Source organism: Panthera leo, chromosome B1 (assembly GCF_018350215.1).
Source record: "Panthera leo isolate Ple1 chromosome B1, P.leo_Ple1_pat1.1, whole genome shotgun sequence".
Taxonomy (NCBI): Eukaryota; Metazoa; Chordata; class Mammalia; order Carnivora; family Felidae; genus Panthera; species Panthera leo.
In genome coordinates, this window is record NC_056682.1 from 15548969 (window position 1) to 15563587 (window position 14619).

General features: G+C 41.8%; 1 protein-coding gene across 6 annotated transcripts in view; it reads left to right on the top strand.

Annotated features, from left to right (window-relative positions):
* The window catches only part of PRIMPOL (primase and DNA directed polymerase), a 52866-nt gene that overhangs the window by 30944 nt on the left and 7303 nt on the right, over positions 1-14619 (top strand). For 3 of the 6 annotated variants that reach the window (XM_042934283.1, XM_042934286.1, XM_042934284.1), the window contains 4 exons: positions 8333-8495; positions 10634-10722; positions 13453-13542; positions 13620-13728. In XM_042934283.1, coding sequence (XP_042790217.1) covers positions 8333-8495; positions 10634-10722; positions 13453-13542; positions 13620-13728 — 451 coding nt within the window. The remainder of the gene's footprint in view (positions 1-8332; positions 8496-10633; positions 10723-13452; positions 13543-13619; positions 13729-14619) is intronic. The other 3 variants (XM_042934285.1, XM_042934288.1, XM_042934289.1) reach the window with 2 other exon arrangements.

A 14619-nucleotide genomic window follows, 5' to 3' on the forward strand; every position in this document is an offset into this window, starting at 1 on the left:
CTGTATACCCATTCTGTTGAGAGTTTTTATCATAGGTATAAAATACTTTGAGTATTTTATCATAAGTGATGTTGAATTTTGTCAGATGCTTTTTCTGTATCTATTGAGATAGTCATTTTTTTTTTTTGTTTGTTTTGCTTGTTTGTTTTACAAGAGAAGTCTACACCTTTACCTATTTACTTTTCAGTAAGTTTAAATCCTTGAGGGGTAGAACATCACATGTATTCTGTGGCCAATGACTTTAGCAGGAAGGTTGCTTTGGAATTTGCCACGAGCCATATGCCGCCGTGTGTGTCCATGAGCATGTTACTTTTCTCCAGAATACTCTGGTTTTGTTCAATTTGCCACCAGGAGTCATCGTGTTGTTCTTTGCTTTGTACACATAAGCCTAGATAGAATTCATTTCATCTAGAGCATAAACACCTTCACTTTTAAGAAGAGCTGTGTTCCAGAGACCCTCTGGTTCTGGAGACCTCGCTTACAGACAGCAAAAATGGCCTTGGATCACAGCCTTCTAGACGTATTTGTCTTTTAAATTTTTTTTTTTTTTAACGTTTATTTATTTTTGAGACAGAGAGAGACAGAGCATGAACGGGGGAGGGGCAGAGAGAGAGGGAGACACAGAATCGGAAGCAGGCTCCAGGCTCTGAGCCATCAGCCCAGAGCCCGACGCGGGGCTCGAACTCACGGACCGTGAGATCGTGACCTGAGCCGAAGTCGGACGCTTCACCGACTCAGCCACCCAGGCGCCCCTAGATGTATTTGTCTTTTTAGGAGTCCTGTTCCCAGCCAGACTCCACAGGTTCCAAGGTGGTGGAAAGAGCAAGATGATCATTTGGTTTTTATGAAGCCACTCTGCTTTTATGAAAGACCTACATTAGTATGATAATAGCTTTTTCCATAAGAGTGGAAATCCTCTTTGGAATCTTACAGGTAGTGAAAACCGGTAGTAATATAGGTCTTTCATAAAAGCAAAGTGTTGTAATGTGAACTTTCAGAAGGTGGGGAGATACCTGTATTGTTGAATTTGGTTTGCTGTTACTTTGTTTTCTTATTGATTTAGTTATTTTCTTGATGACTTTTATATCTGTGTTCATCAGGGATATTGACCTGTAATTTTCTTTCTTGTGCCCCTGTTTATTTTTGGTGTCATGGTAATGCTGGCTGTGTAAAGTGAGTTTGAAGTGTCTATTTTTGGGAATAATTTGAGAAGGGGAACATATTATTCTTTAAATGTTTGGTAGAATTTACCTTTAAATCAATCTATTCCTGGGCTTTTGTTTGTTGGGAGGTTTTTGTTTACTGATTCACTCTCCTTACTAGTCATCAGGCTATTTTCGATTCATGATTCATCCTTGGAAGGTTATATATTTTTTTTAAGTTTTTATTTTTTTAATGTTTATTTTTGAGAGAGAGAGAGAGAGAGCGCGAGCATGAGCTGGGGAAGGGCAGAGAGAGAAAGAGACACAGGATCTGAAGCAGGCTCCAGACTCTAAGCTGTCAGCACAGAGCCTGACGCGGGACTCAAACCCAGAAGCTGAGATCATGACCTGACCCAAAGTTGGACACTTAACCGACTGAGCCACACAGGCGCCCTGGAAGGTTATGTTTCTGGGAAGTTTGCATTTCTCCCAGGTTTCCCGATTTGTTGGAGTGTAATTTCTCATAGTAGTTTGTTATGATCCTTTGTATTTCTGCAGTATCACTTGTAATGTGATGAATCACTTTCATTTCTGATCTTGTTTTAGTCCTCTCTTTCCTTGGTGAGTCTAGCTAAAGGTTTGTCCATTTCATTTATCTTTTAAAACAACCACCTCTTGCTTTCATTGATTTTTTTTTTCCTGTTGTTTTTTTAAAGTCTCCATTTCATTTAGTTCTGCTTTGATCTTTATTATTTCCTTTCTTCTACTAACTTTGGGTTTATTTGCTGTTCCTTTCCTAGTTTCTTGAGAAATAAAGGTGTTTGAGATTTTTCTTTTTTCTTGATGTAGCTATTTGTCATTGTAAACTTTTCTCTCAGAATTGCTGTTTGCTGCATCTCATAGGTTTAGATTTGTTTTATTTTTTTTTTTAATTTGGCTCAAGGTCTTTTGATTTCTTCTTTTTCAGTAGCATGTTGTTTACCCTCCATATGTTTGTAAATTTTCCAATTTTCTTCTTATAATTGATTTCTAATTTCACAGTATTGTGGTCAAAAAAGATGCTCAATGTGATTTCAATCTTAAATTTATTAGGACTTATTTTGTAGCCTATCATGTGATCTGTTCTGGAGAATGTTCCCTATGTACTTGAGAAGAATGTATTCTGTTGCTTTTGAATGGAATGTTCTATATATATTGTTATTCCCATCTGGTCTAACATGTCATTGAAGGTTGATGTTTTCTTATCATTGATTTTCTGTCGGGATGATCTATCCATGGGTATAAGTGGGGTACTAAAGTCCCCTGCTGTTATATTTCTATTTCTCCCTTGAGGTCTGTTAATCTTTGATTTCTATTTTTTAGGTGCTTCTGCATTGGTGCCTAAATATTTGTAAATGTTATATCCTCTTTTTGTATTGACCCTTTTATCGTTATGTAATGCCTTTCTTTGTCTCTTATGCAGTCTTTGTATTGAAGTCTTTGTGTTTTGTCTGACATAAGTATGGCTACCCCAGCTTTTGGCTTCCATTTGCATGCCACATCTTTTTCCATCCATTCCTTCACTTTCAGTCTGTGTCCGTATGTCTGAAATGAGTCTCTTCTAGAGACCGTATAGATGGCCGTTGTTTTCTTTTGTCCTTTCAGATACTCTTTTGATTGGTAAATTTCATCCATTTAAAATAATTATCGATAGGTACGTACTTATAGCCATTTTGTTCATTATTTTCTGGCTGTTTTTTAGTTCTTTTTCTTTCTACTTCTCTTGCTTTCTTCCTTTGTGGTTTGATGACATTTTTAGTAGTATGCTTCCTTTCTCGTTAGCTTCTGTGTATCTGCTAAAGGTGTTTGTTTTGTGGTTACTGTCAGGATTACCTATAACAGCTTATATTTATAATAATCTATTTCAAGTTTATAACAACTTAAGTGTGAACCCATTCTTTTTTTTTTTTTTTTAGTTTTATTTATTTTGAGGGAGAGCGTGTGTGTGTGTGTGTGTGTGTGTGTGTGTGTGTGAGAGGCAGAGAGAGAGGGAAAGGAAGACTCCTAAGCAGGCTCTACATTATCAGTACAGGGCTGTACTGGGGCTCCATCCCACAAACTGTGAGATGAAGCTGTGACCTGAGCTGAAATCAAGAATTGACCGCTTCGCTGACTGAGCCACCCAGGCGCCTGCGTGTGAATGCATTCCAAAGCTGAACATTTTTACTCTTGCCTCCCATGTTTTACGTTTTGCATGTCACGTGCACTTTTTTTTTATATTATATGAAATTTATTGTCAAATTAGTTTCCATACAACACCCAGTGCTCATCCCAAAAGATGCCCTCTTCAATGCCCTTCACCTACCCTCCCTTCCCTCCCACCCCCCATCAACCCTCAGTTTGTTCTCAGTTTTTAAAGAGTCTCTTACGCTTTGACTCTCTCTCCCACTCTAACCTCTTTGTTTTCTTTTCTTTTTTTCCTTCCCCTCCCCCATGGGTTTCTGTTAAGTTTCTCAGGATCCACATAAGAGTGAAAACATATGGTATCTGTCTTTCTCTGTATGGCTTATTTCACTTAGTATAAGACTCTCCAGTTCCATCCACGTTGCTACAAAGGGCCATATTTCATTCTTTCTCTTTGCCACGTAGTACTCCATTGTGTATATAAACCACAATTTCCTTATCCATTCATCAGTTGATGGACATTTAGGCTTTTTCCACAATTTGGCTATTGTTGAGAGTGCTGCTGTAAACATTGGGGTACAAGTGCCCCTCTGCATCAGCACTCCTGTATCCCTTGGGTAAATTCCTAGCAGTGCTACTGCTGGGTCATAGGGTAGGTCTATTTTTAATTTTTTGAGGAACCTCCATACTATTTTCCAGAGTGGCTGCACCAGTTTGCATTCCCACCAGCAGTGCAAGAGGGCTCCCGTTTCTCCACATCCTCACCAGCATCTATAGTCTCCTGATTTGTTCATTTTGGCCACTCTGACTGGCGTGAGGTGATATCTGAGTGTGGTTTTGATTTGTATTTCCCTGATGAGGAGCAATGTTGAGCATCTTTTCATGTGCCTGTTGGCCATCTGGATGTCTTCTTTAGAGAAGTGTCTATTCATGTTTTCTGCCCATTTCTTCACTGGATTATTTGGTTTTTGGGTGTGGAGTTTGGTGAGCTCTTTATAGATTTTGGATACTAGCCCTTTGTCTGATAGGTCATTCGCAAATATCTTCTCCCATTCCGTTGGTTGCCTTTTAGTTTTGTTTCCTTTGCTGTGCAGAAGCTTTTTGTCTTCATGAGGTCCCAGTAGTTCATTTTTGCTTTTAATTCCCTTGCCTTTGGGGATGTGTCGAGTAGGAAATTGCTGCGGCTGAGGTCAGAGAGGTCTTTTCCTGCTTTCTCCTCTAGTGTTTTGATGGTTTCCTGTCTCACATTCAGGTCCTTTATCCATTTTGAGTTTGTTTTTGTGAATGGTGTAAGAAAGTGGTCTAGTTTCAACCTTCTGCATGTTGCTGTCCAGTTCTCCCAGCACCATTTGTTAAAGAGACTGTCTTTTTTCCATTGGATATTCTTTCCTGCTTTGTCAAAGATGAGTTGGCCATACGTTTGTGGGTCTAGTTCTGGGGTTTCTATTCTATTCCATTGGTCTATGTGTCTGTTTTTATGCCAATACCATGCTGTCTTGATGATGACAGCTTTGTAGTAAAGGCTAAAGTCTGGGATTGTGATGCCTCCTGCTTTGGTCTTCTTCTTCAAAATTACTTTGGCTATTTGGGGCCTTTTGTGGTTCCATATGAATTTTAGGATTGCTTGTTCTAGCTTCAAGAAGAATGCTGGTGCAATTTTGATTGGGATTGCATTGAATGTGTAGATAGCTTTGGGTAGTATTGACATTTAAACAATATTTATTCTTCCAACCCATGAGCATCATGTGCACTTTGAATATGTTCTTCTGGCCTGTAGCATTTCTGCTGAAAAATGTGCTCATAGTCACATGGGGTTTTCCTTGTATGTAACAAGGTTTTTTTTCTTTTTGTTTGTTTGTTTTTTCTTGTTGCCTTTAAGGTTCTCTCTCTCTTTTTTTTTTTTTTTTTAACTTCTGACATTTTATAATGTGTCTTAGTGTGGGGTCTCTGCATTTATTTCATTTAGAACTCGCTGTCCTTCCTGGATCTGTAGGTCTTTCCTTACCCAGGTTATTGAAGTTTTTAGTTACTATTTCTTCAAATAAGTTTTCTGGCCCTTTCTCCTTCTGGGATTCATTTAATGTGAACGTTGGCCTGCTTGGTGTTGTCTTCTAAGCCTCTTAAGCTGTCTTCACTTTATTTCATTCTTTTCTCTTTTTGCTGCTCTGCCGGGTGAGTTCCTGTATCCTGTCTTTGAATTCATTGATCCTGCTTCATCTAGTTAGCTGTTGAACCTCCACAGTGTATTTTTCACATCAGTTTTTGCATTTTCAGCCCTGTGACTTCTGTTGGGTACTTTCTTCTATTTTCTTTTTGTTGAGTTCTCACTGTGTTATCCATTCTTCTCCCGAATTTGGTGAACATCTTTATGACCATTAGTTTGAATTCTTTATCAGATAAATTCCTTATCTCCATTTCACAAAGGTTTTTAAAGAGTTTTAAATTGCTTTTTTGTTTGGAACTTGGTCCTTCGTTCTTCATTTTGCTTGACTCTGTTTGTTTCCCTGCATTGGGTGAACTAGCATCCCTAGGAGTCTTGAAGAGTTGGCCTGAGAAGGAGATGAAATCTGTCCTTCAACCCTGTCCTAGCTCTTGGTTGTTTCTCAAACTTTTGTAATTTTCCAAGCAGTCAATTTTATTTTTAATAGCTCCCAGTACTTCGGGGTGTTCCAGGACCAGTTAATGTCCCAAAGGGGAGGATCTCATTTAACAACACCTAGATTCAGGCTGATTGGAAGCCAGACCCTCAGGCAACAGCTTGCTTGCTTGCTTGCTTTTTTTTTTTTTTTTTTTTTTTTAATGGTTATTTATTTATTTTGAGAGAGAACGCTTGAGTGGGGTAGGGGCAGAGAGAGGGAGACAGAGAGAATCCACACTGGTGGCTTGGAGCCTGACACGGGTCTTGAACTCATGAACCGTGAGACCATGACCTGAGCTGAAACCAAGAGTCAGATGCTTAACCTACTGAGCCACCCAGATGCCCCATGGCGGCAGCTTTTAAGGAATGGAGAGCATGTGCGGTTGTATTGGACTACAAGCGTAAGTCCCGCTGACCAGCACAGCCAGGTCATATGGAGGTGCCCACGGTGGCAGTTGTAGAAATCAGGACTTGTTGAGCATGGAACCTTCTTTCTGAGAGATCCTGGGGAGCGATTGTGAGGTAGAAGGAGAGTACACAGATCGCGTCCTCTGGCTACGTTCCTCGCGAGCAGCTCTGTAGCTTCTAGATGTATGCCAAACTTGAAGGCTGCCCCTCAGGCTGAAGCTCCGGGACAAGCAGTTAGGCGTCTTTCCCAGAAAGGCTGGGGGTGTTTCAATCCGCTGTCCATGCGGTGCGCCGGTGGTGGTCGCCATCTCAGAACTGTCTCCCTGACCGTTCCAGTCCCATGACCCCCGGGGCCGGGTGATCGAGGGTTAGGCCCTGGGAGGCGGCTATGAAAAGCAGGGTACCAGAGGTCAAAACTGGGGCACCAGACACATACAGAAGCTCCCCTCTGACAGATGCTGGTGCTGTGAGACACAGCAAAAGCCAGGAGGAGAATGGCGCCCACCCTCCAAGGTCTCAGGAAAGGTTTCCAATTAGCCCCTGGATGTGTGTTCAGTTAGGCTCCTGTGAGGAGAAGCTGGCAGGCTCTTGTACAGAGGGACTGAGCTGACTGAGCTCCTGGGTCTGTCGCCTCACTGTGCCCTAGGGACGCCCGCTGCTTAAGAACCCTTTCTCCATTGGTGACAGTTCTGTAGGACCTGTGAGGGTAAGTCCCACCGGCCAGCAGAGCCAGGTGACAGAGAGGAGTCCCCAGGCTGCAACTGCGAAAATCAGGGCACCAAGCAAAGGGCATAAGCTCCTTTCTGGAAGATACCAGTGAGCTGGAGTGAGGCAGAGGGAGAGTGCAAAAATTAGGTCCCCTGGACTCCATTCCCTGAGAGCCCTTCTGTAGGCCCCTGGGAGTGTGCCACAGCAGAAGCCTGCCCCTCAGGCACACGCAATCGGCCTGTCAGAAACTGGGGATGGGTTTCGGTCTGCTCTCAGTGCCATGGCCTGGGAGTGGTGGTCTACCGAGAACTGTGCCTCCAGTTGTTAGAGTCCTGTGGACCCAGGAACGCAAGGCTCCCTGGCCTTTGAAGCCAGGTGATCAAGGGGGTTACCTGACAAACGGTTTGGCGGATGTAAAAGTGCGGCACTGGATGCGAGTAGACGCTTTCCCCCCCGCAGATACTGGTGGTCTGGAGCACGGCAGGCGGGGGGCCAAAGATTGTGTCCCCCGGCTGGAGGGGGGCAGAGGGGCTTGCAAAGATGGCACTCGCTGGAAAGGGGGGAGGAAGGAGAAAAGGTGGCGCCCGCCGGATTTAGCAAAGCAGAGAAGATGGCACCGGCCACCTCCATCTCTGAAGAAGATCTCTCAGTCCAACGCTTGAAAGTTTGGAAATGAGCCTCTTTCACATAAACCCTGGGTGCTTTTCGGAGAGCTGCTTCTGCACTCGGCCCCGGGGTGAGTGAGTCTGCACGCAGGCCCCGAAGGAGTCTTTCTTCCCTCGTTCGCCACGGCCCGCAAGTCTCCTAGGCCCCAGCCCGGCTGGTCTTCAAAGCCATATGTTCCTGGGGCTCATCTCCTAGGCTCAGGTCTTAAACGTTGGGCTGTGAGGTGTGTGAGGTATGACTCCTCTGCCTTTCAGGGAGAAGCTCCGGGTTTGAATTCCCTCCCAATGGTGGGGGTGGGGCTTGCGGTGAGGTTGTCTCAGCCTCTCCTACCTGCCTTGACGGGCTGTCCGACTCCTTCCTCCACGCGGAAGGAGTCAGTTAGCCAGTTTTTAGGCTGTTTTTCAGAGGAGATTGTTCCATATATAGCTACAGATTTGGGGTGTTCACCCGAGGAGGTGAGTTCAGGCTCTTCCAACGTTGCCACGTTGGACCGGAAGCACTGGTTTCCCTAAGAACGCCATACAAAAGGAACCTAATGTTTGCTGACTATAAAACCAAATGGCTGAAAACGTGCGTTCGTAATTATTCTTATTAACTTTTGACATAGGAGTTTATACAAGAAATAGAAACTTTCGGCTGTATAAATCATCGAAGATAGGGAAGCACGTGGCTTTGGAGATTGCTGAAGATAACAAGTTTTTTCCTAAACATTCGGAGACTGTATCTGAAGAAAATCAATGTTTCCTGTCTTCTTTGGTCAGCAATGTCAGGTAGATAGTATATAGTACCAACATCAAACTGTTGCATATTCGTGAATGCTTATTAAGCAGTGAACAGCATTGGATAGTACTATAATGTGAGTTGGGTAAATTCATTCTAATTTAAGGAAAAGGAAGTTCTCAAAATTCTAGGGTAACGTATTTTTATAAAGAAGAAAATTAAAACTGTTCCATGTGCAAATAGAGTTACTGTTAATATCTACTTTTCATATATGCATGTTCATACATACTTATATACGTCCTTCATTCAAAAAATAGTTGAGATCATTATTTATGTGGTTATATCTGTTGTTTTATCCACTCGACATTATATCATGAATATCTTCCAAGGTAGTAATTTGCAACAGTTAGTTGTAATGAAAACTTAAAATTTGTTTTAATGTTTCTGTGTTCTTGAGAGAAAGACAGCACACAAACTGGAGGGGGGCAGAGAGAGAGGGAGACCCAGAATCCGAAGCAGGCTCCAGGCTTGGAGCTGACTGCCCAGAGCCCCACGCGGGGCTCGAACTCACAAGCTGTGAGATCCTGACCTGAGCTGAAGTCGGGTGCTTAACCAACTGAGTTACATTTGTCAGAAGTAATGTCAGGGTCTTAGTTTCCTTACCTTTAAAATGGAAATAATATGGGGCGCCTGGGTGGCTCAGTCTGTTGGGCGTCCGACTTCAGCTCAGGTCACGATCTCGCGGTCCGTGAGTTCGAGCCCCGCGTCAGGCTCTGGGCTGATGGCTCAGAACCTGGAGCCTGTTTCCGATTCTGTGTCTCCCCCTCTCTCTTTGCCCCTCCCCCGTTCATGCTATGTCTCTCTCTGTATCAAAAATAAATAAATGTTAAAATTTTTTTTTTTTTTTAAATAAAATGGAAATAATATTAACACCTATCTTAGGGAGTTGTGAAGGTTAAATGAGGGAAGAGGTACACACAAAATTATAGCTGGGCCTGGCACGCGATGTCTGCTGGGTAAGTGTTAGCTGTTAGCAGCTGTTCCTGAGATTCTGGAAGTACATTGGTAAGTGTAAGAATTGTATCACTGTGGTTGGCACAGGAGTGGCCTCTAATACAGCCTGAAGTCATCTCCTGATTACCAAATCCTATTTCTTTTGTAGTTTCGGTATTAATTTCATACAAGTGGAGAGTTCTTCTACTCAATGGGGTTTCCTTAATTTTCTTTTGTGTAGCCAAGTAAATAAGTATTTCTCTTCCTGAAATGAAGCCTAAATTCTTTATGGCTATGAGTCTGTCTTTCAGTTAACTTTAATTCATTTCTTCCTTTGTTCTCATCCCTCCTTCCTTCTTTTTTTTCACGCTTTTCAAATTATTTTCAGACTTATTCACACTTTTCAAACCATTGTAACAAAAATGTCAAAGGCTCTGTATGTTTGGAGAATAGAATTGTACTTCATTCTATACCTTCAGCAGTCCCAGAGTCCTCTGGTTCACTCTGTGGTTGAAGAAAGTATTTTAATTTTTAAAAATTTATTTTAGAGAGAGAGAGAGAGAGAGAGAGGGAGGTGGAGAGGGGCAGAGGGAGAGAGAGCGAGAATCCCAAGCAGGTTCCACGCTCAGTTGCTCAGTGCAGAGCCTGATGCAAGGCTTGATCCCATGACCTGGATCATGAACTGAGCCAAAATCAAGAGTCAAGAGTCAGGGGCGCCTGGGTGGCGCAGTCGGTTAAGTGCCCGACTTCAGCCAGGTCACGATCTCGCGGTCCGTGAGTTCGAGCCCCGCGTCAGGCTCTGGGCTGATGGCTCGGAGCCTGGAGCCTGTTTCCGATTCTGTGTCTCCCTCTCTCTCTGCCCCTCCCCCGTTCATGCTCTGTCTCTCTCTGTCCCAAAAATAAATAAAAAACGTTGAAAAAAAAAAAAAAAAAAAGAGTCAAGAGTCAGATGCTCAATTGACTGAGCCACCCAGGCAGCCCAAAGAAAGTATTTTAAGTGACCACCAAACTACTCTTTTCTATATGGATAGGATTGGTGTTTTTGTAAGCAAATGTGGCTTGATTGCCCTAGAACAATTAGCTGTTGAACAAAGGATTTTAATGTGGAACTATTTGAAATTCAGTCTCCTTTCCCTAGCCATGTCTCTTTAATTCTTACATAATGTTAACTGTTTCTTTCACCTATTTTCTTCAGATTCTCAGACACTTTACGAATTCTGACATGTGACACATCTCAAAATAAAGAAAAACGCATTGAATGTTTTAGCAGCACCAACACTAAAGGTAATTCTAAGAGAACAATTTCGTATGAAAATTTAAGGATACAAAGTCTGTTTTGCCTTGAAGATTTTAAATCTTCAGTATTCATATCTACTGATCATTTATTATTTTTTTTAGACTTTATTTATTTATTTAGAGAGCTATTAGGGGAGGGGCAGATAGAGGGGGAGAGAGAGAATCCCAGCAGGTTCTGCACCAATGAGGGGCTTGAACTCATGAGCCATGAGATCATATCCTGAGATGAAACCAAGAATCAGACACTCAACCAACTGAGCCACACAGGTGCCTCAGTATCTACTGATCCTTTAAAACAACTTAGTTTCTATCCAAAAGGGAAAAAGTGTAAAGAAAAGATATTTATATTTTTTATTTTTTAAATTTTTAATATTTTTTTAAATTTAAATGTTTATTTTTTGAGAAAGAGAGTGTGAGCAGGGGAGGAGTAGAGAGAGGGAGACACAGAATCTGAAGCAGGCTCCAGGTGCTAAGCTGTCAGCACAGAGCCTGACATGGGGCTTGAATTCATGAACTGCGAGATCATGACCTGAGCAGAAGTTGGATGTTTAACTGACTGAGCCACCCAGGCTCCCCAAGAAAAGATAATTTTTAAAGTGTATTCACTAATTTTCATCATATGATGGTTTGGGGGCCAGGAAATGGGAAAATAGAGTAGCTTGTTGGTAGAAATAAACCATTATTAAAAGAAAAACCTAGGGGGGCCTGGGTGGCTCAGTCGGTTAAGCATATGACCTCGGCTCAGGTCATGATCTCACAGTCTGTGACCTTGAGTCCCATGTCCGGCTCTGTGCTGACAGCTCAGAGCCTGGAGCCTGCTTCAGGTTCTGTGTCTCCCTCTCTCTCTGCCCCTCCCCTGCTCACGCTGTCTCAGAAAGAAAAAGAAAAAAAAGAAAAACCTAAAAGTCCTCTTCCCTTCTGTCCACAACCAAAGATGGGTAGCCACTGTCAGTTTCCATGGAACCCCTTGGAGCTTTCCCTTGCATTTCCCTGTTCTTTTAATGGCTGCATGGTTTTCACGCATGTCCTTCATTTTTATATTGAAAAACATAGAGGTTTTTTTCTAGGATTTCGTATATTCTCCCGTAAACAATTTTTTAAATGCATTTTGGATTATTATTTATAGCAGTGAAAAACTGGAAACAAATCTAAATGTAAAACAAAATGGCATTGGTTACCTCCTATAACATACTCTATAACCAATTTATAAAATTTATAAAAACCAATATAACATGGGAAATGTCCATTTATAAGAGAAAAAGTAGACTGTGAAATTGGGAGGTATGATTACAGCTTCATTAAAAACATGAATAACATTTTCTTATGCTTATTTTCTTTTTGTTTAACAGTTATTTCTAGATACTGATTTGGAGTTTATTTCTCTCATTTCTGCTTTAATATATTTTCCAAAGTTTCTCCAATTATGTATATTATTTTTGTAAGTGAAATATAGGCATTGCTTATTTGCACACTTTTTTTAAAAAAGTGTATTTATTTTGAGAATGGGAGGGAGAGAGAGAGTGAACACCTGCGAGTCCGTCGCTTAACCGACTGAGCCACCCAGGTGCCCCTATTTATTTATTTAGAGTCAGAGAACACAGTGGGGGAAGAGGGGCAGAGGGAGAGAGAGGGAGAAAGTCTGTAATCAGCCTTCACTCTCAGAGCAGAGCCTGACTCAGGGCTTGATTCCACGACCCTGGGATCATGACCTGAGCCAACATCAAGAGTCAGACACTCAACCGACTGACCCACCCCGGTGCCCCAATATAGGCTTTATTTTAAGAAGTAGATAATTCTGTGTTTAAAAATGAAGTGAGATTTTAAGTAAATGATTGTAAATTATCCCAGTAGATTCTTAGATACAACATATAACCAAATTGTCAGAGCCCTACGGCTGAAGGTCCCGGGAGAGCACACCTGCAGTGAACCAGTGGCGTGTGTTATGTGTGGAAAACACGTACCACCGGGATCTGTGGGGGCAGCTCAGTAAAAGGGTGTAAGAAACGACTTCTAGGATTCAGGCTTGAGTTGGGTGTTTTGAGGAGTGTCCAAGGCAGCGTGGATTTGTTTTCAGCTGGGTTCTGTCGGAGACAATTCTGCGATTGACTATCTTCATAAAGTTTATCTAGAAGGAAGGCAGACTACAGTGGGACTAAAGCTAGAATTGGCAAAGCAGCCCCCGTTATGAATAAGATGGGTGGCGTTTAGTCATTTTTGTGGTTTGGAAATAGTTCGTGTTTTGTTTGTGATTGCAGAGCGCTCTTATTTTTGTCTTGAATCATCTTGGCCACAGAGTGACCTTATGTGATGTTGAAATTCTGTGAAATGGTTACTCATCAGCAGGAAAATACAGGGCTGAGCCGTGTGTGCCCAGCCTGTTTGTCACAACACCACGGCCGAGCTGATAGGAGTAGGCCAGCTCCGGGGTGTAAGGGGTTGCTTTTCTCTTTGTAAGAATGAAGAAAGCAATCAGAATGATTATAGGTGCTTCTTGTGAAAATTAGTTAACATTGGACTTAATTGAGAGGTTTGAATATTACTTACTTGTAGGATAAGCCAGAACCCATGACTGACTAAAAGACAAATGGAGAAATGGGAGGGCGGGGGGAGGGACCTGGAGAGTTTCCGAAACGTGTAATTGCACTAAAGAACAACTTAAAATGTAACTCTTCAGCTTTTAGCCACTTTAATTATAATGAATTTTTCTCTCTGTTGCAGCAGAAAACATCGAGGGTTTTCATTGTTCGCCCTACCCTGAAATCGATCAATTTGTTCTTTCTTTGGTGAATAAAAATGGCATTCAAGGAGGTAAAGATAATCTTATTCCTTATTCACTGTAATATGATGGAGTTGTAATAGCTTCAGAAACATTATTTGCATTTTAGGAATTCGGCGTTGGAGCTACTTTTTCCCAGAAGAGTTACTGGTTTATGATATTTGTAAATATCGCTGGTGTGAAAACATCAGAAGAGCGCACAAGAGCAATAATATCATGTAGGTAAATGTTGTTTATTGAGTTCCATGTATTTAACCAACGTTACATTTTAAATTTTTATAATTTCTACAGTTGAGAATATAAACATGATTTTGTTCTTATAATGAATGTAGTTACATCAGATACTGTATTTGGCTTATGTTTGAAAATATTTAATCTGACCAACTTAATTATCACCTTAGCACATGTCATTTTCATCTGTACTTTATTTGGTAAAATAATCCATTAGATAGTATAATCTTGAGAAGGGTAAGGTAGAATTGAGTGGGGCTAGAAAGAAATTAGAGGCAGTAGACAGGAGGAAGGAAGTATCTCTCCCTTGTCTGTTTCCATTGGTCCTTGACATGTTATGGAGTAAATTGAAATCAAGCAAACTTGGGTGAAAAGGAGACTGTTCGGTGCTAAGAGTTGGAATTGTTGGAACATGCACGCCCTGTTTTAGGAGTTTTCTGTAAAATCCCCCTGGCAAAAGGAGAGGGAGTGAAGGATGAAGTGAAACCACAAATAGAATTTTAGATAATACAGGGGCACCTGGGTGTCTGTTGGTTCAGCATCTGACTCACGATTTCAGCTCCGGTCATGATCTTGCGGTTCGTTAGTTTGAGCCCCGCATTGGGCCCTACACTGACAATGAGGACCCTGCTTGGGATTCTCTGTCTCTCTTTGTTCCTCCCCCACTTGTGCATGCTCTCTGTCTCTCTCTGTCTCCGTCTCTCTCGCTCAAAATAAATAAACTTAAAAAAAAAGAATTTTAGACAATACAACGGTATGGTTAGAATAGGGATAAGACAGAAACCCAGCAGTTACTGGTTATGATATGGGAAGTTTTGCTGTGTTTTATATTTAACACAAAGCTGAGACTTCTGTATATCAAGTGTAAATAGCACGTG